A 25,915-nucleotide genomic window follows, 5' to 3' on the forward strand; every position below is an offset into this window, starting at 1 on the left:
ATCTGATAACCCCCACATGTGGAGTGAAACAGTCAAATGGCGGTGTATATCAAACCCTTCTTTTTCAGATTTCATCACCAGAGATGAAATGTCACTAAGATAATATAATTCCTTTGCAACATAAGTCTGTGTGATTGGAAACATATATATGGTTTTATATTTAATATTGCTTCATAGTAATGTAATTTATGTTGGAATAAACTTAAAGTTGCATCATAGCATGAGCTCCTTTTACTGATAAATGAATGACATGCTGTGAAAATGTTGACTCAACCCTGACAAAGATCATACTTAGTCACATACCATCGCTTCTTTTATTGTAGCTTACAATCACTGTGCCGGAATAATCTTTTTTTGATCCCTGTGCAGCTGTGATGGACAGGGTTAATAGCATGGAAAAAAGCATGGAAAAGAAATTCCTCATGAGCTGAAAAAGATGGGAATCATTTAATTTTATTATTCTCCTGTCTCATTGTTGTAAGTGGTGTTGCCAGTAAATGGATCTGCACAGGTTGATAATCACACGGCCCTGACTCAGACTGATGAATCTCTATTTTATAGTAGATATTAAAATGTCAAAAATGATACACGGTGAAAAAGAATTTGCATTCTATCAGCGGCCTGATCTTAACACTTCCATATCATCAAAGATGACTCTGTATCAGTCGGTCCTTGCACCTTTGAGTTACCGTCAGCTGATAAGCCTGATTTGCAGGCTTTTATTCGTAAATGAAAGGAAATATTTAAAGATATTCATAAATGTTTGTTATGGTTTGAGTCATTTGTCTGTCATGTTTCCACTTTGTCAGATTAGCTGGACAGACTTTATTAAGGTGGTAGACATTGTGTTTCTCAGTTTTCCTTTCACTTTAAGGATCTTGTCTGGTCACTTTTAAGGCTTCAGCATATGGGTTACATTACTTCTACATCCTTTAAACTGCTGTGTGCCTGCTTTGTGATCTTTTTTAATGGTATTATCATCCCAGAAAACACTGCAAAAGCAATCTGACACAACACCCACCGGCGCTCACTGAGGTCATCTGACATCAGAAAAGTGCAGTTTAAAAAAAGAAAAAAGGATCTTAACTTTCATCCCACCTGTTATCCGTTAAAGTGTACAGTCAAATGGAAAAAAAGAAATTAAAAAACGCTAACGTGGTGCTTGTCAGTACTCCAAACAGTTCTCAGATACAGTAGAGCGTGGTAGCGGAGTGGGGAGTGGGAGGTCTGTCCTTAAAAGATCTTTGCTTGGCTGTTCACAGATCGTAGAAATGGTAAACTCAGACGAACAGTGAGCTCAGCTAGCTGGAGCACCTGGGGAGTTTAGCATGGAAAGCTATGAGTAGTGTGTGTGTGTGTATGTGCGTGTGCGTGTGTGTGTGTGTATGAGGCACTCCCTTGTGGAGTCTATGCTTTGTTGTGGTTGGTCCATTAATGTTGACCCGTGGCGAAAAATGCTACTTTTTACCACTAATCGTTTTGTTTACCTCCATTAAATCAATGCTGCGGATGCTGTTTTTTTTCAGTTGCTGGGCCAACAGGAGGAAATTTGTGGGGAATTCAGTGTTGATCATGTGTAACTAATATTTCCTTTTTTCATTACCTTTCCTTACTCTACGTTTCTGAACAAAATTTAATCCATATGGCTTCATTTACGTTAGCTTTGGCCTCTCTAGTAATAATAACTTAGCTTTCTGAGAAGGCACCAACCTTTGGAAATCTAATATGAAACCAATCATGTTTATTCTGTTCCAGCAAACATGCACTATTTTGAGCACTGTTGACACAGACACAGGTAATTTCCCCCCTACATGCTGCGAACTTGTTGTTGCTGCTATCTGTGGTTGTTTGGATTACAATAATAGGAACAGGGCCAACTAAATCACCTATCCAGAGCTCTTATCAAGCCCTTTATCCTCCCTGTTCTTCTTCATATCAGTCAATAAGTTCACCTGAATGAAAGCTGGCATCAGGAGGATCCTTCCCTCCCTCAGCCTGTGAGGTTGGATTTCAAAGCCCAAGAACTATGAATTCTATAAAACACAAGAATTGAGAATCATTTGAATTTTATTGATTCCGATTCCCTGTTTTAATTCCAAAATGGTAAAAATAAATAAATTAATAAATGTCTTTATTCATTTGAGCATTAACTGAACATTCACAAAGTAAGTAGTATTAACTATTTTAAAAAAAAAGTGTGATCCACAGATGTGCATTAAAAAAATATTAAATAACAGATAAAGATCAAGGTAGAGAAGTTAATTAAACTAAGTTCTTGTATTTTATTTTACAAACAAACTCATGGCAAACTCATGAATCAATGTTTGTTTGATTGTCTTATACTTTACTAGTCAAAGACATCGCACACAACAATAAACACCTCGTCCAGAGGTAATTCTAACAGTCAAAACAAGCAAATATCAAAGGCATTATTTTGAATCTTGAACAGAATAATTAAAAAGTATTTAAGAAAAAAACAAAAGCAAACGATGAAACTGTAATCAGAAGTAAATCAACTCCAAAAGAAAAACATGAGAGTGAATGTCAAACCCATCTTATTGAACCAAAGATGAATTGAGCTTGGACAGATGTGCATTAGCTGTGCTTTGTGGGCAGCAGCAGCAGCAAGACATCAAACACTGCACAGTGTTTCAGATGAGCGCTGTGCTTCGCACTTTGCCTTGTGAAGTGAAGCCACGCTTTTGACCATTTACTGAAGTCCATCTTTCACACTGTTGTAGCGTTAGCCACGTGTGCTAGGTCATTTTAATGAAGTTATTTGGATTGAGCAAATTTGAAACCACTGGAGCTGTACATACCACACCTGCTCTGACTCACCCGATGCTGCGCAGGGCTCTCTCTTTATCTCATGCTGTGTATGCTAGCTTGTATCTAAACAAATGGACATGCTGTTGCGTAGACAGAGTCCTGGCAGATAGCTATGTACGTCCTTGCAGATACTGTATGTATGAACTGATAAGCAGAACTGAATTTTTTTTTTTTTTTGAGTGGTCAATGCTTGGCGTTTTGAAACTGGTTCTAATTTGAAACGGCCACAAATCATATGAGAAGAGACTGGACTGTGCCTGACTGCAGCTAACGCTCGAAAGTTTGGCTTAGCTTCACTAAAAAAAGATATCCACACCTGGTGCAGGGATATTTCATGCAAGGGAGGAAGCACCTCCAATACGATGAAGCGTTTATTTCAACATGGCATGAATCTGAAGGAATGGCAATTACTTTGCCACAATAACACGCCACATAGAAATAGCATTAGCAGTAGAAACGTAAAAAACAATGATGAGCTGACATTCACCTTTTATATTGAAGGTGAGCGAATGCTGTCCACATATTATTCTATTAAGCATTTTTCTTAGATACGAGTTCAGAGAGCACAGCTCCACCAGAGACCCCCCCTCTACTACAGAACCTCCTTTTTCTCTTCAGCCATGACGGGGAGGTGAGCAAGGAGAAACTCAATGAACGTCTTTGAGCAGTGACAAGATTAGTGGCGAAGGGGTTACATGCCTTTGCTACAATTGAGTCTCCTGCATTATTGATATCCGGTTATTCACAGCAACATCCATTGACTTCTTTGACATTTTCCTGTGTCATAGCACATCAGAAACACCTGACAGAATAACTGATTTTATCGCCTATGGTAAACTACGGACCAAAAGCCAGAATCCACCAAACTACCCTCCTGTCTCAGGCTGTTACAGTGGCCTCTTTTGAGATCTCCATTTTGATTTCTTCTCCTCCATCTCCTCCTCCTGCTTTTCCCTATCTCCTTTATCATCACTCACTTGCTGTCTTGGAATAAGGTCGTAACAGTGGGTGCTGTTTGTGAAATCTGAGTGTTGAAATCTGGGAAAAAATGTGTGCAATCTGGTGCTTTTCTCCCTAATTTATTTATCTTATCTTATCTCAGAACGCGTGTTTTCTTTTCACTGTCTCTCTTCACTCCTTCCCTCCCATCTCCCCTATGCTCCCCTGGCTTTCTCCCCTCTCCTTTCGTGGAAACGCTCGGATCGCACCTCACATCTTTTTCCCTCGTATGGTTTCACCTCGGAGAGGGTGGGTTGGATGGATAAGAGGCTTTATGAAGGGATATTTAGCGTACTTCTCTGAGTTAATGATTGGCCTCTTTCATGGTATGCTTGTCTGTGTGCATGCGTTGGATGTGTGTGGGTGTGTGTGTGTGTGTGTGCGCGTGTGTGTGTGTGTGTGTGTGAGAGAGCAAGAGGGAAAGAGGGCAACCTTATGTGCATTAAAACCAGGGTAGCCAAATAAAAGTAACGTTGTGCCCTTATGGACTCAGGGTAAAAGTCTGCTGTGCCTCTTTCACCCACAGAAACATGGCAGAAGAGTAAAGTTGTACCACCTGGGGCTGCAGGCAGCTGGGATCAAACTCCAAACACATAAAAACATAAATGTTTTGCAAAAAATAATTATGATATATTTTTTGATTAGGCTGTTGTATTATGTGTGTGCAAATGTGTGATTTTTATTTTAATTTTTTATGATTACATTCTCTGAAACTTTTTCACTTTTCTTTTTCTTTTGCAGTCATGTCATAAAGAACACTATTGGTTTACACTGAGTTTAATTTAGGCCAAGAAAACCTCACTCGGTCCTCGCTTCATCTTCTTCACAGGCACTTTGACAGCTGTTCAAAACAAACATTGCTTCAGTTTTCTAATAACTGATAAATATTTAACTGAGCTGGCTTGAAATGCGCCAGACTGCACTGTTTGCTGTATGCCTTGGGCTAAGGTGGAATCAGATCAAATACACGTTCGTTTGCATGCCTTTTTGTCAAGGACAAGTTATATAATTTTAGGAGATGAGCAATCACAGGTGTGAGTTTTTTTTTTTTTTTTTTTTTTTTCCTAGGCCTGACCTTATCCTTTTGCGACCACATTTCTCTGATTCATTAGTGCGGCGGTTATTTCTGACACAAAGCTTTGCCCACAGGCTGCCTGAGCTGTGCAGTGCCGTTTTTGTTTTGGCTCTGTTTTCTCATGGTTTGACTGCCCATGTTTCTGTCAGCTATAAATAAGTCTGTTACAAATCGGATGGCAAAAAAAAAAAAAAACCATGATGAGTCACGGGCACACAGAGTTTCCTGAGGAAGGTAAACTTGACAATGATTGTGTCACTTTCAGGATTTTAATCATGATAGATGTTTTTATTATACTGAAATGTTAAGGCCTTTCTGGTGTCTGTGTCATCAAAAAACAATCAAGTTTTTTTTTTTTTGTTTATTGACTTTGTATTATGATCCTGGGTTTGCTATCTGCTATCATTTTCATCCATATTAAAGCTGCTTCTTCACATTAAAAATTGTCTCTTGGTTGGGATATTACTGTTTTCTTATCAGCTGTGCTGTAAGGGTGTAATTGCATGTAGATAAAGTAAGACATCATGATGCTTATGGACGTTGAGGTGTTGTTGGTCAAACATGTTAACAAAACAAATTAGACTAGACAGGTTTGGAACCACTGAACTAAACACCACCTCTGTCGCTCCACCACAGTGGAAACACTGTGTCAGCAGGCAGCTCCATGGAGTAGTAGTAATACTGAAGTGGAGATTTGAAAAGTTAACACCACTGCAGCGGTGCAGAAGCTGTTTTTCTTTGGAAATCCCAAATGCTGCCAAAGTTAGGATTTTTGGGTTAATGGACACTCTATCTCATGTCAGCCATGTCTGCTTGTAAAATGAATGAGTAACGTCCAGAAAAAATAACATTGTGAGTTAATGTGCTGCATTTCGGGAAGATCTCATGCTCATGCTTACTTAACTTCTTAAATTGTGTGTGACATGATGCCTTTTTTCCTTTACACTTTGATGCACAAATGACTTAAAACTTAAATGCTCGAAAGAAAAAACACAGCTTTATGGTGAAGCTACATGTCAGAAAAGCGGCGTTTCCATGTTTGTAATCCTCTGTGAGCTATATTTGGTAAGAGCGCAGCTGCTCGCATGAACTAACAAGCCAAGTATGTACCGTATACTGTATGTGAATATGCTTATAAATACTGTAAGTCAGCACTTTGTTGGCTGCAAAAACAGATGCATTTCAATGTTGACATCTGATAACCTATTAGGAAGGAAGCAACATAGGAAGGAAGTCATTTTTCCAATCTACAGTTGCACATGAATGCATCATGAAGGGAGACCTCTCTTTCAGTCTGCACTTTTAGCTACATTTCAGACTGCAGACTTTTGCACACTGAAACTCTTATTTGATGATATAGCTTTCTACCAGCTGCTAATGATAAGGGATCTAACCTAGTGTTGGAGAGAAGTCAGTCCTTATCAGAGAGTTCCTGCTTGTGTATCACAACCATACCATACAGGAATTGGGAATTGTTCAGATTTTGGAGCTTATGATTTTAATTCTTTCTATTTTGCATATTGAAGTTAGTGGTTCTCATTCCAAATTATTATTACTAAAGGAATCCGAAACATGTTGAACATAAAAAAGCACATTTATTTTCAGCCGTGTTAGTCCGCCTTAAGCAATTATCATTATTGATAAGGTATTTAGTAATTCTTTTTGGTTTAAAGGTAAAATAGTGAAAACTGTAATTCCATGCACAGCTTCTTGAGCTTGACATGTTAGCATGAACAGCCTCTGGGCTGCACATGCTTCAGTAAATGCTTTGTCATCTTAGACAGACTGCTCTGTAACAGGAAACTAATTTGGCAAAGTGATTACATGTCAGAGTAGCATTGTGCACTGATACACGCCTTACCGGCAACGTAGAGTAACTGCAATCAAAAAGGTTCTTGTAAATATGGAAGCTGTTCCTTTAAGAACTATTTCTCGACACCCAATCCTGTACAGCACCCTATAAGCAACCGTCTCCTGCACTGTCATTGCTTTCTCATTGTCTTGTCAGCAACACTCATTTTGCATCTTCAACTTCATTAATCTTTTTCCAGACGGAGATGGTGGGCGTATGCAAATTTAACCCTTCATTAGTCAGCCTTAGCCGTCACCACTCTCCTCTGCTGCTGTTGTGGATGTCTTCTCTGCATTCTTATCTGTGCCTGCCTGCCTGCCTGCCTGCTTGTGTATGTGACCTGTTTACCATCATCATTCAGCCTGTTGGCGGCTGAGACCACAATACTGACAACGGAAGGGTTAGGCTCAGCCAACTTGCCATCTATAACAGCCCACTTTCGAGGCTGCACATTGCCTCGTTGTAAAGTTGCTTAGTCAGTGTTTCAGTGAATGAAAATGAAATGGCCAGCCCACACACTGACCCCAATTGAAATCCCAGGGATGTAACAGCAGTTTGAGTGCATAATCTTAACAGAGATGCAGCACAGAAGAAAAAAAAAAAAAAAGGAAAAAAAAAGATCAATTCAAAACTGCCGCACTGTGGTTGAGGTCAGAGCTGATTCTATTCACTGGTGGCTAGCGGGCAGTAATATAATACCAATTCAATGATTGGAGTCAATGGCATCCGCTCACTCCATGGTAGCAGCCAGCAATGTTTACTGGTTGTAATCTCTTTCTCCGTTTCCTTAAGCTGTGTCAGGCCCAGACCTCAAGGTGATAGTAGGTGCAAATATCTAATTTCAGCTTCTTCTGTATTCTGTGTATTGTGGGCTGACATTCAACACTTGCTTAACCCGTAGAACTCTCTTCTTCTGCAGTGTTGCGTGTTTAAGCCCTTCATGTGTTTAAGTCCAGTAAATTCAGGCCAAACAGTGGAATGAAGGGTGGATTTTTTTTTTTCCTTAACCACACCACAGTAAACCACACCACTCCCTTTTTCTTTATTTAACCCAGATGGCAGATATACAAGTATTTTTTAAGTCTTTTCCACTGATATATTTACATGTTTAACATGTAAATATGCATGTGAAATTTCCCATCATTTGTTTTTTTTTGTTTTTGTTTTTTTTTTTTTTTTTTTATATAACAAATTAATGCACTTTAGCACAATATAAAATCTCACAGAGAATGTGTTTAGGCTTTTCATTCTAAAGTAATAATTTCATCTTTTGCAAAGAGACTTGAAACTTAGACAAAATGTATAGATCATTATGAATTTCCATGTTTATGGTGTAGTTGAATATTTTTGTTGCTGTGGTAAGCTTTCTATTATGTAACCCATTTTGGCTCACAAGTACATGCCGCATGTCACTGCTGCTTGTTCACAGCAACGAAAAAGAAAGTGACAATACAAGCTGACAGTTCCATTGGCACGGTTGCCCTTTTGAATACCGGTATGACAACATTATTATATTGCTAGCATTAGGACATTAATAGTGATATTAGTGATGTTTATGTTAATAAATCAGGAACTGGCGAGAGAGTAGAGCAGTCTTTTCTGTCATCTTGCTGTTGTGAGTGAGAGAGGGGAAGAGAGAAGCGAGTGGGTGAAAGGGGGAGAGGAGACTTTCTTGTGGGTAATTTGTGGTGGGCCAAAGCATTAAGGTGCTAAATGAAAGCTAATTACATAAGGGCACCAGGGGAAATGGGTGCGGTGTGTCCTCGGGCCCTGGCCATCTATCTGATTTAAGACACACAATGTGTCAGCAGCAAATCGAATCTGCAGGGAGCAATTGAAGGTTCCCTGCACCACACACACACACACACACACACACATTTTCTTGTGCTGAGGTTAGGTTGTACAACACATACACACATGCTTTATTACAGCAGTGTTAGAATCACACCCCCCACCCCCCAGGTTGTGGATAAGGGTCCCCGCCCACTTAGGCTCTGGCAGGGTGGGGCAGTGGGGTCCTGCCACATCTTAATAATCCGACTTTGTTTTCGTATGCACATGCAATTTACTTTTTTCATATTGGGAAAAGGACAGTTTTAATTGAATTGAATTTAGTTTACATTTTACATTTATGTAGCCTTGTAATTAGATAATCAATTAACTACTAAAAAATAATTAATTTCTTAATCAATAATGGAATTGGTGCTTGGAGGTAGTTGTACATCCACAGAATCTAAAATTCAACGATATTTATTTTAATATCATAGAGGACCGAACATATTCACATTTGAGAAGGGAATAAAAAAAATAAATAAAAAAAAAAGACCTCATCGATCATCAGTTAAGTTTCTGTTGATCAGCTATGTCATTAAATAGCTAATCACTTCAGTTCCAGTTGCAGTGTACTTTTTTTTTTCTGTTCAATGCTACCTTAAACCTCAGAAAATCCACTTGCTCACAACAGTCGTCTTTCGTAGGTTTTATTGCATCAGAAAAAAAAAAAAATCTTCACCACATTTCTTATGTGGTATTTTGGCGAAAGAAATAGTGCACTCCGATCAGGACAAAACAGTGTAAACACGACAGACAACAGCTTGACGTAGCTGCTGGGCTTGTATACATTTCAGCTGCAGAAAACACAGAGTCCTTGATTTCCGTTTGACGGTTTGATAAACTCCATGATAAACATACACTCATGGTGTCGTAGAACTTGTGTTGAGTTAAACAGGGATAAACTTGAAAGACTGTGCCATTGCCCTTCATTCTGCTCCCTGTGGTCCACACCATGTGGCCCAATTTCCTGTGAAGTGCCACATTCCAATAGCATAGCTACGCTCCAGGGATTTAACATGTGACCTCATCTGGCCTAAACTGTAACCTTCTCAGAGAGGAACAGTAGACGTTTTGTCTTCTGTTTAGCGGCTTTCAATTACTCTCCTCTGTTTTCGGCCATTATCTTGTACATCAACGTTATAGAAACATGTCATCCTCGCTGCCCCGTTGACACACTTTACAGCTGATTGCCTCTTTAACGCGGTCTGTTCTTTTCTGGGCTGAGCCGCTCTGTCGACACACACTCTGCTCATGGGAATGTCTGCGTAGCTGAAGTTGGATGAGGCTGGCTGATTCTGTATGACTGAAATCAATATCACAGTCATAGCTTTTATTTTATAAACCTGAGCAAACTCAGTTGTTAATTAGTCACACTGATCTTCATCATATTAGACAGCAAGATAACAGTAGGCGTGATGATGAATAATCCTCTAATGTTGCTTATCGTGTTTCATGACTTTGTTTTATCTGTTTGTAAATGCAGTACACTTGTTATCTGTTCTGACGACACAACACAACATCCTCAATATTTTTAATATCCGCTGGTCATCACAATGTGTTTCCACTCAAAGAAAATAAACAGTGATCACGAATTATAATGCGGCCATGAGGCGGGGTTGCTCGCAGTTTTGATGCTACGTTCTTTTGTTCTCGTCGGTTTCCAGAGAGGGACATAAATTGGATCCCCCTAATCACTTCTCAGCCACACACTTTCTTTATTTATAATTCTCAAATTTGCATTATGTCAAGTAATTGCAGCGCTTTGCATTGTGTTATCTATTGTAGCATAGCTTTAGAGCGCTGTGTGAGCTCTATCCATCTACACATTATCGTATTTGAGAGAGGGAGAAACTGTGTTGGGGTTCGATGAAGAGAAGGCGGCGGAGCAGACAGCAGTAACCGATTTATTTCAGAATCTGAATTAAAAGTCCGTTGGTTCACTGCCAGCCACAGTGGAAATGACTGTTAATGAGATGTCATCGATGCTGCTCTGCTAATGATTCTTTATGAGCATCTGTGCCAGTGTATTTTAGCCCACAGAAGCACAGACAAGAGAAAGAGACACGTTAGAAAATGTTGGGGGAACAAAAAAAAAAAAAGAGAAAAGTGGAATGACAAACATCAACTGTCACTCCGAGCGTGAGAGGAAGTCAAAGTCCTTAGCTGAATTATAAAATGTTTTTTCCCTTTTTTGAGCTTTCACTTCTCCTGTGACCTGACTCACCTCACTGACTTTGGCCTCTGCTTTGTCACACGGAGGCTCAGAAAGACCCGGCGGACATTTCACTACTCGATATGAAACGGGTCATTTTCCATGTCAGAACAGTTTGGATTATAGGACTTGATTTACATCTGTTTTGTAAATGATTGTTGGCAATCCGCGATGAAATTGAAATGAATACAGGCAAACAAAATGGAATGGATAAATTTTTACTGCCTCAACCGACATGTAACATGTAGATATGAGTTTATTCTGATCTGGCGCTGCTGTTGTTTTGTGATCCGCTGTTGCTATGGTTAATGTGTAAATATATTTAAGCACAAACCAACTTTGTGTGAAAGAAAGATCATGGTCTTGGTTAAAAGAAAGCAGTGATGACGCTTGGTGGGAGGCGGATGTGAACAGCAGTCTCCACTGCCCGAGTCATACGATTTGTTGACTCATCCATCCACCCTGACCTCCTCATTAACAGGTTTTGCAGCTCTACAGCAACACTTCTTCCGCCTTTGCTTCTGACAGGCAAGGGTCATAAATCACATGGCGACAAGGACTTAGTCAGGTCAACGCAGAATTTGAACAAACAGCCAGCACTGTCCTTTTTTTTTTTTTCTCCCAGTCTTGCCTCAGTGTCTACAGCACAGGAGAAAACAAGTGAAAACAGCTTAAGTTATGTCGGGGGGGGTTGGAAGGAAAGAATAGGCTGATGCAGTAAAATGATGATTGAAGTGACAGCAGTGTGTGGGAGATGTAGACACTCAGATGTGAGGAAGGGTGGGTGGGTGGATGGGTTAGTAGAGTTTAGTGAGAGGAAAAAGAGAGAAGAAAAGAGGGAGCCATCACACAATCACATGATGATTTCTGAAACAAGGGTAGCTTTATAACTGTGCTCCTCTCTAGCAACCAAAGGCTCCACTCAGTAATTCAATGACCGAATCAACACACACGCACACACACACACACATGCAAAGTGTGTCCTATGACACACACAGGGAAAACACACACATACGCTGTGTACGCTTGTCTCTGGGTAGGTGAGTTGGATAATCCCATGACTCGCCTGACCTCCTCCATACTCCCTGCCTGTAGTGACACTCCATTGGCTGAGAGGCGAGCACAGGGTAGGGGTGGGGGCTGGTGGGCGGGGTGTAGTCCGCCCCAGCAGCAGTAATACGAATATTATATAACCTTGGCAGATGAGGCGTAGTGAGGGGAAGAGGAAGGAGGAAGAGGGGGAATAAGCGGTGAGAGAGACAGATGCGATGGAAAGAGGACGTGAGAGTAAGGAAAGGCAGGAAGAGGAGAGTACAGTAAAGCACTGAAATTGCACAATAATGATTTCAAAGACAGGAAGGCAAAAGATTTTTTTTTTTTTTTACATAACGGAATGACAATATATGCATTCAGGGGTGCACAGTATTACCAAATGACATTTTGTAAAAACACAGTTGTTGCTAAAGAATTGGCTTAATTTGAATACTTCACACCTACATTCAGCAACCACTGTCAACATAACATCAGTAACATCACTGCATATAAATTGAATGTGTTTTTTACACTCGGCATGTCCACTGGGTTACAGTTTGATCAGGAGCCTGTTGAATGTTTGAATTCTGCTTTCTTTTCCTTCACACAATACAGGGGTTAAAAATATTTAATAATAATTAAATGAAGTGCTTTACCGCAGTGGCTGATTTCTGCTGATTGTCCGCGGACCACACAAGGTTCATTTGTATAGAGAAATGTGTTTGTTCACTTAAACCTAACTGCCATTGCAGTAGAGCTCAAAGATTTAGTCAGTTGATCGATTTCCGGGAAATTTATCGGCAACTATTTTTATAATTGATAATTGTCATTTTCCTAAGCCAAAATGGCAAATATTTGCTTGTTCCAGCTGCTGTGGGGACTTACTGTTTTGTATTTTATGGCATCGTAAACTCACAATCTTTGAGACTGTTGGTTGACCAAAAATAGGTATTTGGAGGCATCACCTTTGACTCTAGAATTTAGCATTTTTTTATTTTTTTTATTTTTCACATTTTGTAAACAAAACAACCAGTCGATAAATCAAGAGAATGATTAGCAGATTAATTGATGAGGAATATAACTGTTAGGTGCAGCCCTGCGTTATAGCCTTTCTGCTTTCAGAGGCAGGAATCACTTGAGATATGAGGTTTATGAAGACAATGTTGTGTCACAATACCACAATTTTGCAATGCATAACGCTGTTGCGAAGCGTCCATTGATAAAACAGCGTGGGAAACGTGTAAGAGCAAATATTGCCACTGAAATGAATAGCGGTAACTTTTGTTGCCTTTTTGTGTCCTGACTGACACAAATAAGCAACGCATCACAATAATAGCATAATAATGTCATCCCAGTCTACATATTCAAACCTCTAAAATGGGCTGAAACTGGCAGAAACCCTTTTGCCTTTTGCCTTTTGAATGTAGATTTCACCTCACTTCTCTGAGTCTCCAAAAACAGGGCTGTATGAAAAGAAAAACAAACAGATTTTCCAGTTAATATTCATTCATTAATATTCATTTGAAATTTGAAATTCCAAGCTCAAACTTGTTTTAAATGTTATGTGTAGGCAGTAAATGATTCAGTTAGGGCTGCATGATATGAGAAATGTTTACTTTGCGGACATTAATGTTATTATAATGAGCATTAAAACGTTATTTTATTTTAAAGTAATGTAGATGGTAGCTGCTATATGAACCACCTTGAGTCACGCCTGCTCTATAAACTGAACTGTCATGACTCAGGATGGTTAGCTGACTTTGGCAGAGAGAGAGAGAGAAAGAGAGAGAGAGAGAGAGAGAGAGAAAGAGGTTGAGGGATAGACTGAAAATCAAAACACAAGCCGAGAGCTCTGAGGTTCTCGGCTTGTGTTTGTTGATGAGATATTATCTCTGGCTACGAGATGTTGAAGCTGTGGAAGTCGACTGAACAGTGTGTGGATTCTGCTTTATTCGCTCTGTCCCTGCTGGGGAGCGAACACTAGCTAACAGCTGTCTGCAGATATCAGGCTGAGGTCTTGTCAACACAGACAGTGCAGATGAATTAGTGAGCTGACTGTTAGTTTCTGCCCTGTCTGTGCCAGTGGAAGCATATGCTACCGACAGTCCATGTGTAGCTGTATGGGATATCATTTATTTTTTTTCAAATATGCATACCGATGACGCCCTTGTAAATGCTGCTGTTTTTTTGGGTTTCTTTTATATATTCTGGCTCTAATGTTTTGCACGTACAGGCCTAAGAAATAGAAATGTTCTATGTTGTAGTCGTTTTACATTCCACATTTTTCCTAACTGGGAAATGTGTTTACAATTTTGCCCATTCTGTTTACTTTACATAGTTTTTATATTCAAGGAAACAACAGTTGTGCACTTGTTGAATGTAGAACGAAGTTCCCAGGATAAATTCTGAGAAGTGTTTTACACAACACTGGTATTTATCTGATGTAACTGAATCATCAAGAACCAAACTGAATCAAATTGAATCGAAATGAGTTGGTTCTGGGCCGTGTGAACTGAAATTGAATCAAATTGGTTGATCAGTGCCAATCGCCGGCCCTGTCCACTAATGGACAGCCTTTCAGATAACCCACTCGCTGTCAGAGAGTGGGCCGAGCATTCATTATAGATTCAGAGCGTTCATTAAGTTCCGAGGACGCCTTAATAAAAAAAGACCTCCATGAATGCATTTCGGCAAAGATACAGTGTATGTACTTGGAATAGTCAATAAAATCTTAATTTGACTTTCTACCCACTCAGGCTTTCTCAGTGCTTTCTGGAATTAAAGGGAAATGAAAATTATAAGCAGAAACAATAGATTGGCATCCAGACCACAGCTGTGTTTGTCTTAAGGAAAGGAAAAGTATTTTTAACATCATCTCGTTGTTTTACACATAATTTCCATAGAAATATAGAAGTTTTACAGCTACAACACTTTTTACTCAATACTTATATGTAATTTACTATTAAAAGCAAATATATGAAACAACAGGAATGCTTATATTACACACAGTTTTTCTCAGATGTCTACAATAGTGTGTGTGGCCACGTCACTCGGTGTCTATATCTGTCAATCCCCAGCACTGCGAAGGTTCTCATACTCAACATCTTTCTGCTGAAAGAAACCACATCTCTCTCCCACTGCCCATCTCATACTTTCTGCTCCCACACATTTGCCTTAAAAAGCTTTGATCTTGATGGAAAAATTATGCTCGCATCGGTTCCCACTGCAGTCACTGGTATACAGTTCCCCAGTGACATAGCAGGCCAGCCCAGTTCAGACAGTCCTCCTTCTTTGGAGACTGTTTGTTGTGGAGCGTCATTTGGGCTGATCTGTCTTTTCCATCGCCTCCTCGTGTAATTTCCTGACATTATGAAAACGTATAACACATTTATTTATAAGTTATAAACTGTATATGTTCTGGTTTCATTTTATTCTGACATAATTTAAAGGAACAGTTGGTATTTTCATGTAATTAATAAAAAAAATCAATGTCCAGATTATTGGGTTTACCCAACAATGGAATAAAATACACAATGGGACCACTGTTTAATTCAAAACTGAGTGACTGGGGAAAAAAGTCAAAATTGATTTACTGTTCTACATTGTACACTCCGTAGGAATACAGAAAAATATTTGTGTAGAGATAGGGAGTATTGTGCATTCTTTACAGAGACCTGCAGGCACACACTGTCTGTTGCAGCAGGATTTCATTTGATTTAGTCGTTTTATTTTTAAGTCTTGTTGCCAAGGCCCTCCGATATTGCTGCACAGCCTCTTCAGCTTTGACACATATTGTTAGCATGTGTTCGCACACAGAAAAACATGTGTGTGTATATGCAGAAGTAAAATAGTGAGGGAAGTGACTGGCAGAATGCCTCAGAGTGTTAACACTGTCTAGCCTGCTTTGATTTTTGTTGCATTTGCCTTTTTTTTTAAGACCAGGTGCTTGACTGGTAAAACTAACTCTTTGCAGGAATAAACACACACTTGCGGTGTGATTGTGGTAAAACACGCTGGGGGCAAAGTGGACGGAGATAGAGCTGCAAAGGGCAGTGAACTGAAACCTGATGTGTGTGTGTGTGTGTGTGTGTGTGTGTGTGTGTGTGTGTGTGTGTGTGTGTGTGTGTGAGAGAGTATATTCATATCTTTTCTTTAGCTCAGGTCCCGTCTGAGAGTGTTGGTGGTTTTGTGTGTGTGTGTGTGTGTGTGTTTGTGTGGGTGTATTTGCTGGATTATTACATTACTGCTTTTCTGCAAACGTGCAGCAGAGTTTGTCTGTTTTGTGCGCTAATCACTGTCTGCAGTGTGTGCTCGTTTCAGATGTGCTCTTCCTCATCAGCACACACAAAGTCTTTTTTTTTTTTGTTGCTGTGTGCATGTGTGAGTGACTGACTGTGAGTGCACATGTTTATTGCTCTCTAGTCCACCATAGAGGCATTCCTAATGAGGCTTGAATCTGTGCTGCATGGCTTAGAGCCACGCTTGTTGGCTGAGCAATAGGAGGAGCATGTGAGTTAGTGCTGGGTGGGGTGTGAGGGGGTTATAAATGTTTAATTCAAACACCACCCTGTGGTCATTTTACATTACCAGCTTTTTAAGTCGTGTCAAGAAAATAGAATTGAATTGTGCAATATGTATATGTAACATTTTTAGCTCTAATGCTCATTGAAATGCTTAAAATAAAAGAGAAAACATAAATACAAAAAAATTGTATTTAACTGTAACTGCAGTTACAGTTTAATAATAAAAACTGTACTGATCTGTAAAAAATTTCTATTGCAAAAACAAAAAACTGTGTAAATGCCTGCACTTGCTTCAGTTGGGTGGTTGGTGGTTGTTGTCATTTGATCTCCCGCTTCACTGTCTTTATTTTTTTATTTATTTTCTGTCCGGTGTCTGAGGAGTCCGGAGAGAGCTCTCACAGGTCAAGCACCGCCCGTTAATTAGTTGTTCACAGCATCTTCACTCAAATCCAACCGTAGCTGCTTTAAGTTGACAAGTAATGAGAGAGCCAGAAAGATGAGCACATAACACCGTACCTCTTTTAACCTCCTCATCACTCAGGTTAAAAGAGGACAGTTTCTATAAATACCCTACTACTACCAGACTTGACGATTCAAAGTGAAGACCGGTACATATTAGAAAGCATGTGCCAAAATTTGCAGAGTGCCAGTGTTGCCATAGTGCATACAGGTCAGGATAAGGTCGGATTGGATTATTTCATTTCATTGTCATGCAATGTGATTACTGTGGGATATCCTGTAATTATTATTGGAAACCTTATAAATAACTTTGTGTGGTCTATAGTCAAACATCATTTATGTTGACTTTACAGTATGTATTAGTTGAACAGCAAGATGAAAATGACTGTTAAGTACATGTTTCGGTTTGCAAATGCGATCTTGGTGTCAAATTCATATATCGGGTCATAGTTATGTTGAAGTCGGTCGCTAGCAGAGAGTTCAAAACAGTTACAGGTTGTGGGTTGGATGAGTTTCAGAATGAGATATACATAGTCATTTAGGCGCTAGTCATGCAGCCTTCTAGGTCTGAGGTTAAGTTGTGTATTTTATGTTTGAATAAACCTTTTTTCCCTCCTATATTTCGGACCACATTTATATTTGAGTTCACAAAGCTAGTCCTCGTTTGTCATTGCGCTGTTTTTTTTTTTTTTTTTCTTTTAAGAAAGATAAACTAAGAATAATTTAAAGAATTTCAAAAAAAGAATGTTTTGTGCAGATGATGTCATCACTGTGAGGGTCACGCCCCCCCTCTCCAGACTCAAGGAACAGGCTCCCTGCTCTTCCTTCCCACTGTGCTAGTGCCATCTGCAGAAACAGTGTGATTGTATATATTTTTTTTCAAGGCGACTGCCAAACATGTCTGTGTGTGTGCTGGGAATGATCTTGGCTAGTTCACTATTAAGCTACGGCTAAACTTTGTATATGGATGCCTTCCAAGATCCACCACCTCTACTCCCCTTGGCCACCGTCCAATTTACATAAGCAAGTGTTGTCTTTCCAATGACCATGAGGCACCAGCCACTGTGAAGTTAGGCCGTGCTTGTTTGAGGAGACGGGTGGGGGTGGCTCCTGGTGTGTGTGATGGACACTTGCAACTTTTATTTATATACTCTCTTCGCACTCTACTTTTGTCTTGCAAACATGGCTCTGTAGCTTGGAAGCCATGGAAAGAAAATGGATAAAAGCGACCTTTGGAGCATTAGTTGAACACAGCATCAGCAACAGGGCTAAGATATCTATTGGCCTGGATGCAAAGTCATTATCAAGCCTAGCAAGCCAACTCAGTTGCATAATACCAGTATACATTCCAAGTAGTGCTGCTAAAACAAACCAGAGAGAAAAAATTTAAGCCCTTCTAATGCCGTCAAATTCTTGTCATGGATTACACAGGAGTGTCAGTCTGGAATCTATTTGGCCACAACACGCCCCTATAACCTAACAAACCTTCAGTCGACATTTTGGCACTCTGCCTGCAATACATCTGACAAATTGGTGTTGCTGCCTAGTTAAGCTTCACACTGCAGTTCAGGTGTCTCAGTTACTGTAAGTCTAATTATAGACAGTCAGGGATAATGACTGCTCTGTGTGTGCACGCAAGTTTCTCAGGAGATTTAAACAAGGCTTTAATTTGCATTGTAACACAATTGGAGGCTCGGGGTGAGATTTAGAGATTAGTTACTGCACAGAGGAGATGTCTACCAGTGATGGTAGGTGATTCAATGGGTTTAGCTTATAGAGATGTGGGATGTAGGGCCATCTGATGTCACATCTGGGCTAGTCTCTGTTCCACTAGTGCCAGTAACTCAATACAATCGCTCAGTCAGCATTTCTTTCACGGGTCTGAAAAAAATAAAGCCTGTTCCTGGGGGTTACTTTTTCATGGGTGAGTCAAATTGGTATCCAATGTCATAACTTTAACAATTACTTTGGAATCTCAGACAAAACAAGAAAATTAGCTCAGTAGAGCGCATACCTCCACTAAGGCCACTGACCAAACTTCACAAGAAAAATTTCAAATTTATAGTGAATGATGTCTATCTGCCCCAAAATTGAACAGGTTCCTCTCTGGCTCATAACCCATCCCTCCACCAAGTTTGGCGAAAAATCGGTTTAGTATTTTTTGCGTAATCCTGCTGAAGGACAAACAGACAAACAAACAGACACGGGTGAAAACATAACCTCCTTTGCAAAGGCAACTACAGCTCCCATGAAAAAAACAAGTGCAGCAATCTGAGCACTTGTGTCATTGTTACTTGGTTTCATCTATGTCCATAAAACTCATCAACACTCTCTATTAAAGTCATTTTTTTCATCCCTGTTGTTTGGATCTCTGCTGTTTATGAACTTCTTAGAAGTTTTTTCAACTCACTACCCATGAACATTTGAGCTTATGGGAAATGGTGTTTGCTAAACATGTAAAACGAGCCACACACACACACACACACACACACACACACACACACACACACACACACACATACCTTTTGAGCTCTGTTCCTAGGCTGGATTTTTAATTATTAGGGCAGTTCTAAATGTCAGTGGCATCTTTAATGTCCTTTTTCTTACTTTTGGAAAAGCACCTGGAAGCTCTGGTTTTACTACACATCAAGCATGAGTCATTAAAATGAATAAACCAGCAATTATGTCACATTTACGTCAGAGAGCTTTATTTGAGGACCAGGCAGTCATCCTGAAATCGGTTCTTATTGAAGTCATACTGAAACTGTTTGTTTTGAAACTTTTTACTGTAATACTGAAAAGGCTGTTTCGCAAATGTCTTTGTGTTGTTCCAGTAATTTGTCTCGTTTTCCTGAAAGATAGGATATCTAGGAATTTACCAATTTGCTATTTTATTGGTTTTTGAAATGAGTGATTTCTTTCTGGTGAGAACATGTTCTTGACATTCAAGCCCTTGTCTGCAAATATTTTTGGGACATTGTAAATGGAAAATACTTCACTGATCAGAGAAGCAGCAGCACAATCAAAATATTTTTCAGTTCAATGTCCAAATGGCTTTCATGCCTCGTAATGTCATTACAACCTGCCACTGAGCCTGTCTACGCCCATAAACCAACCCTCTTCACCTGACCTTGAATTTGTCCCAAAAGTCTTCATATTTACATGCAGCCATCTTCACATATTTTCTCTCTCTCTCCCTCTCTCCCTCTCTCTCTGTACACATTCCAGCTCATCTCCCAGAACAGGAGAGAGCAGCAGTTCTGCAGTGCCGGGCCAATCCAAGCCCAGTGGGCAGACCCACAAGATCTGTCTGGTGTGTTCGGACGAGGCCTCAGGATGCCACTACGGGGTCGTAACCTGCGGCAGCTGCAAGGTGTTCTTCAAGAGGGCCGTGGAAGGTTGGTCGGACTTTTCTGCATCTACTCCCTCAGTCACTCACTCACTCAGTCATTCACTCACACATGACACACTATGATGGCAGATGATAGTACTTACACAAATCTTTGTGAGGACAAAGTTTAAGAACCAAAAAATGTGCTTTTATTTAAACTGTTTTCCTTTTGAATCTATGAATCATGGCTACTTGTAATCAGATTTGTTTATACATGTCCATTATTCTATATTATGCCTCCACAACCTTGTACATTTGCACTTTTACGCAATAGTTAACATCCATTACATTTTATTCCAAAGATTCTCTTTCATTGGAATTACATAAGGTCAGCTGTTGTAGCTGTTGCGCAGGAGAGAAACATCTCTGCTTTTTTCTCTTTTCTCAGGAAGCAAAGAAAATTAAATCATGTATCATAATTCAAGGTCAGAGTGGAATAGTAGAGGGTTTTTGTCGAGCTTTAGTAGAACACACATCATGTAGTTGCATTTTTGTGGATTTGTGCATTTGAATCTTAGTCCTTGACATTGCATGTCACCATCGACCTCTTCTCTTGCCTTTCCTGTTTGTCATGTATCAAAGCAGAGATGACTTATAAATAATTTTGATCAGTGCCAAAATATTTTGGAGGAAAAAGCCTGCTCCAAAAATATTACTACCATGATACCTTTCCATTTAACATAGCACTGCCTTATAGAGTATTATGTTAAGCTTGTAACACAACCATTCTTCTGCTTTGCTTCACAAACATTTGACACCTGGTAATGCACTATTCATTTCTTGTCTCAGGCAAGACGTTTGTGTCAAGACGTTTGTCTTGACACTAATTGCCTTGACAAAATCTCGTGACGGGAGGGGCAGGAATGCATCTGACAAACGGAAAGTAATTTGTGTTAAAGGCTTTCCACCATGCATTCCACTGCCCTCTGCTTCTCTCTATTATGGATTATTATTGCATATATAGTCCTCAACATTGCACAGGTACTCCCTAGGTGAACAGTGACTAAACCACCCTATTTATTATTGTCCCAGCACTGGTACTAAATGCACAGAAATTACCCACTCTAACCTCGCCCCCATGTCCCAGTTAGAAGACTGACAGCATTTTCTTTTTTTTCATTCAGTTCCTACATCCACTCTCTCTTTCTGTCTGTTTGCCCTGTATCTGTAGCTAACATTGCTAGTGATATAATACAGGTAGAGACCAAACTTACTAGGGAAATCATTACTCTGAATGTAAGGTGATGGTGTGAACATGGATTGTTTGACTTTTGCAACAGTTCAGGACTAAAACATGCCTGGTGGTTAATAATGTAAACTTCTGAAGACATATTTATTTCCTGCATACAATAAAACATTTATTTGAGGCTACTATTCCTATAGAAAATATATGTAAAAACAATGATAGAGAAAGTGTAAATGTATAAATATAAACTTACTTAACTTGATATGAGCTGCTACAGTTAATTTCTGGACTTGTATGATTGCCAACTGTTATCTAGCATTTTAGCTTCTTACTCTGTGGTGCTGGCGTAATTCCCAAGCGCTCGAAAGGAAGTGTGCTTTTTTTATTTTGAAAAGACCTGCCTACAGTAGCACTGAGATCTGTTATTCTTGTTTTTCTCCCCCTCCTCTCCATTCTCCGGTCGTTGTCTCTATGGTGAAGGATGGAGAGCACGACAAAACACAGATGGTAAATAAATGCACTTTTAATAATAATGATAATAATTGTAATTATGATGATGATGATGATGATGATTATGATGGAAAAACTATCACCTCTGATTTGCCCATGTCCCTGTATTCCTTCAGCACTAAAATATGACCAATCTGCCTAGACACATGTATAGCATCTTCTGCCAACTATCTGTTAATGCATGCAAATGTTCAGATTTGGTGATTTAAATCAGCGTAAATTGCCTGTGAGTGGTGATTTTTTTTTTTTTTTTTTTTGGGGGGCTCTTCAGTTTCTGCTTGGAATGCTCAGCTTCATCATCCTTGCAGGTGCCAGCGCCAATAATTGCAATCACACCTTGTCACTAATTAGGCCTCTTCGTTTGCACTTGACCCACATTAACCCCCTGAGATCTGATGTCAGAAATCACCCCTCCATTTTTTTTTTCCTTCCTCTTGGGTTGTTCATGTGTCTTTACTCAGTGTGTTTCTGCAGATGACAGTATTCAGGCCATGTCCTGGTTTCTGTTCAAGCAGTGAGAGACATGCTGAGGGTGCCATGTTTTCCTAATGTCATGCGTATTAGCATAGCTTTTAACATCATTCTGCTGGACTGATCATCTGATATCAATTTATTTGAACTTTAATTACTGATTGTAGTCTAAACTAACACGACGCCACGTCCTGTGAAAACCATGCATCTCCAAAATGTCAGCTTTTTAAAAGCTAAAAACAGCAGCCCTGTTTTCAGCTTTGTGAATATCCATTTTTCAGATGATCCTGTTGTTTTTCAAATGGTTTATTTAGCTCACAATGTAAATAATAAATAAATGAACTAATACATTTTAGTCGAAATGTGCTCCAAAACATATCATAGTGTTGGAAAGGTGCCGTGAAACAGACACAAGCAAGCTCCCGATTCCTGCCATTAGCTGAGACAGCGAACGCAACGAGGGTGTGGGTGAAGGAGGATGGGAGTTGAGGGGGCTGCTTTCAAGTCTCATGCTGGTGCTAGATTGATGTCAGGAACTTACATCCTTCATTTTATCTGAAAAACTCAAAATCAACAAATTTGGAGATACAGTACATGGTTTTTAGAAGACAGTTACAATTATTATTAGTTTACCCAATTAGTGAGACCCACGTTATAAGTCAAAAGCATAATGTTCAAGCCACAGGTTTAAATGTTCCATGGCTTCAGTTGTTGCCGAACTTTAGAAAATAAAGTAACAAATGGCCACTGATGTGGAATAATAAACCCGAGGGACTGTGTGTCTGACACAGATCACTGACCCTTTAAGTCCTGGAGCATCAGCTTTCATTTCTCAATGTAATCCCCTTCAACAGCCTTAAATAGCACAGCTATCTTAAATAAATAAGTGAGCACACTTGAGTCTAAGATCATAAATATTAGGTTTCACCGGTAAGTAAATATGATATCATCAATATAATCACTTTCTGTTTCTGCACAATTGACTTTTTAACAGCACATTGACATACTGTAACTCTTATCGGGAGGATTTGTTTTGTTTATTTCAAGACCTATTTGAAATAGATAAGAAAATGTACATTAATTGTCTGTAAACTTTTTTTTTGCAGTATTGCCTGTTCACATAGGTTTCCACAGCTACATTTGCAACAATTCTCTAGACAGACAGTGGCACATATCCATTTCTCCAGGACTGTAGACTCTAATAAGGTGTTGAAACAGTGGTTTAATGGTACCTTTTTAGACCAAAATACATTTCTAAAATTGCACAGCAGTTATGTTTTTTTGTGATTGCTGCATGGAAGAAAAACATGTAGTTATAGGGGGAAAGAGCTTTGATCGTGTGCCATGAGAGAACCTTTTTTTCAAATGATTTAAATTGGTTAGGAGGCCTTGAATTAAAATGAGATCCTGAACTGACTAACAGACTAAAAATGTAAGTGATTTTTCACATTATCAGGTTATAATTTCATTGTTTTTGTTAATTATTCAGCAAAAATACTTCACATATACAGGTAGTTGCTTGTTTTTTAATTGGCAGCCAGCCAGATTAAATAACAAAAGATTTACTGCTGGATTAAAAGACCCTGGTCAGGTTCAAACTCTGGAACTCCTCTCTGAGTTGATCTTGTTAACCGCTGCTCGACATGCTAGTATTAGCTACAAACCCGGTCAGAGGGTTCACCAACCAATGCTGACGGCTGCTACCAGGTTCTTGTTAACGGATTAGATCAGGATAAGGGAGAGAGGATATCAGTGGGAATCAGCTGGCACTTTTGACACCACAGATGGCTGTTTACGCCGTTGTTTGCAGTGACTTCCTGTGATATCAGTGATGGCTGCAACTGACAGACCCCAGGCTGCTATCTTGTCGTCACACCTCCGACCCTGCAGATTAATTTCCAGTCTATGTGGAATATGGTTATTCTTGAGTTTCAAAAGTGATTTTCTCCACGATTTTGAGAAACATTGCCTTTGCCACTAACATATTCAGTATATGAATTTGGCATTAAGTAAATAATAACACTGCTTTGTTACATTAGTCCAGACTATGAATCTCAGTGTTACTTATTTTAGTTTTACACTTCTATGTTAAACTACTTCTGCTCCATCTCGATTGCAGAAGGTATTTAGCTTCAGCTGCCATCAACACAGGGCGCTGCTGCTCTGAAGCATCATTAAACTGAGCTAATCATTTGCTTGATGTCCCAGATTCATTTTTGTTGCAGGTACTCATAGTGCGTCTATTGAGGCTGCTGTATTAGCCTCTATAGTCATTTGCTTGTGAGCATACAGGAGAAGAGCCAAATGGCGTGAAGCACTGCATGATGAAAGAAATTAAGCGTATATTATGTATATTATATATATATTATTTTTAGTCACTGTTTATATCATTCTGATATATCTTTATCAAATTGTGATGATACACGCACAGTGTCACTGTCAGCTGGTCACTCACTGTCATTCTCCCTTGCTTGGCATTGTCTGTTGCTCGCTCTCCTCTACACTGCAGTGTGTTTACTCAAATACTGCTTGCTGTTTAGCTTTAGACGAGCATCTTAAATGTTGCGTAACGCTGGAAAAAAAATGAGGAGAAAATATTAACGGTTAACAGCTCACATTAATCCTCCATTCGTTCCCATCAATAGCAAACACAAAACACTTAAAGTAACATTAATGTTACATCCGCATCCACAGACCCATGATAAGGGCGTGTTAGCTTACAATTGCACTTATAAATATGATTCTAATAAATATACATCATTTTAATATGCAGCACAATATGCTGCTGTTATGTCCATGCACCTCTAGGGGAAAAAAATACACACCATGCAGTTTTATTTCCACTTTCTATTACATGGCGCCAGTAGTATTATTGAATGCCCTTTAGTTCAAAAAGCTGCATTAAACATGTGATATTTCAGATCAGTCGAGACAAAGATCAGTAACACAGTTTATGGTCCCAAAGGGCATTTTGTCAAGGCAGTGTTGACTTTGTATAAGGTCTTATTTCAGCCAATGATGTTTCCCTGTTCTCATGCAAAAACACTTCTCAGTGTGTGTCTACAGAAAAATTAAGGGTTGTTGGAGAGTGACAGAGGCAGAAGTGTTTATTGTGTCATCCAGTGTGATGATCTCTGCATCAATTTAGAATATAGTGCCAAGCCCCAAAAACATGAAAAGACCGCAGTTATTTATTGAAGAATCTGCTTTTGCTTCTCCTCGCAAAGTAATAGCTGTGTAGATCTGCTCCATAATGAGTAATGTTATTATACCAGAAGAGACTAATGAGCGGGTCTTCCACCTTACTTTTCCATATGTGCAGTAATTGATGATGGGGGCGTATGTTATAATTTAGTCATCCAGTCGTCCAGAAGGGGCATATGCTCTTTAATAAGATGTGCCGTTGAACTTCATATTTTTCAGTGGAAGAATGCAACCCCTACGGGAGTGTTGTGATGTGTTTGTGGTTTTCATGTCGCAGAGCTTGAGCTGAAAAAGTTTAAAATAGTTTATAGCCTTAGGTGAAATCTAGCACAAATCACC

The 25,915-nt window shown here is 39.4% G+C and overlaps 1 protein-coding gene across 3 annotated transcripts in view; it reads left to right on the plus strand.

Annotated features, from left to right (window-relative positions):
* The window catches only part of LOC130182905 (glucocorticoid receptor), a 73,723-nt gene that overhangs the window by 25,681 nt on the left and 22,127 nt on the right, over positions 1-25,915 (plus strand). For 2 of the 3 annotated variants that reach the window (XM_056398103.1, XM_056398104.1), the window contains exons 3-4: positions 20,043-20,212; positions 21,872-21,898. In XM_056398103.1, coding sequence (XP_056254078.1) covers positions 20,043-20,212; positions 21,872-21,898 — 197 coding nt within the window. The remainder of the gene's footprint in view (positions 1-20,042; positions 20,213-21,871; positions 21,899-25,915) is intronic. The other variant, XM_056398105.1, reaches the window with a different exon arrangement.

This window comes from Seriola aureovittata, chromosome 15, assembly GCF_021018895.1.
Source record: "Seriola aureovittata isolate HTS-2021-v1 ecotype China chromosome 15, ASM2101889v1, whole genome shotgun sequence".
Taxonomy (NCBI): Eukaryota; Metazoa; Chordata; class Actinopteri; order Carangiformes; family Carangidae; genus Seriola; species Seriola aureovittata.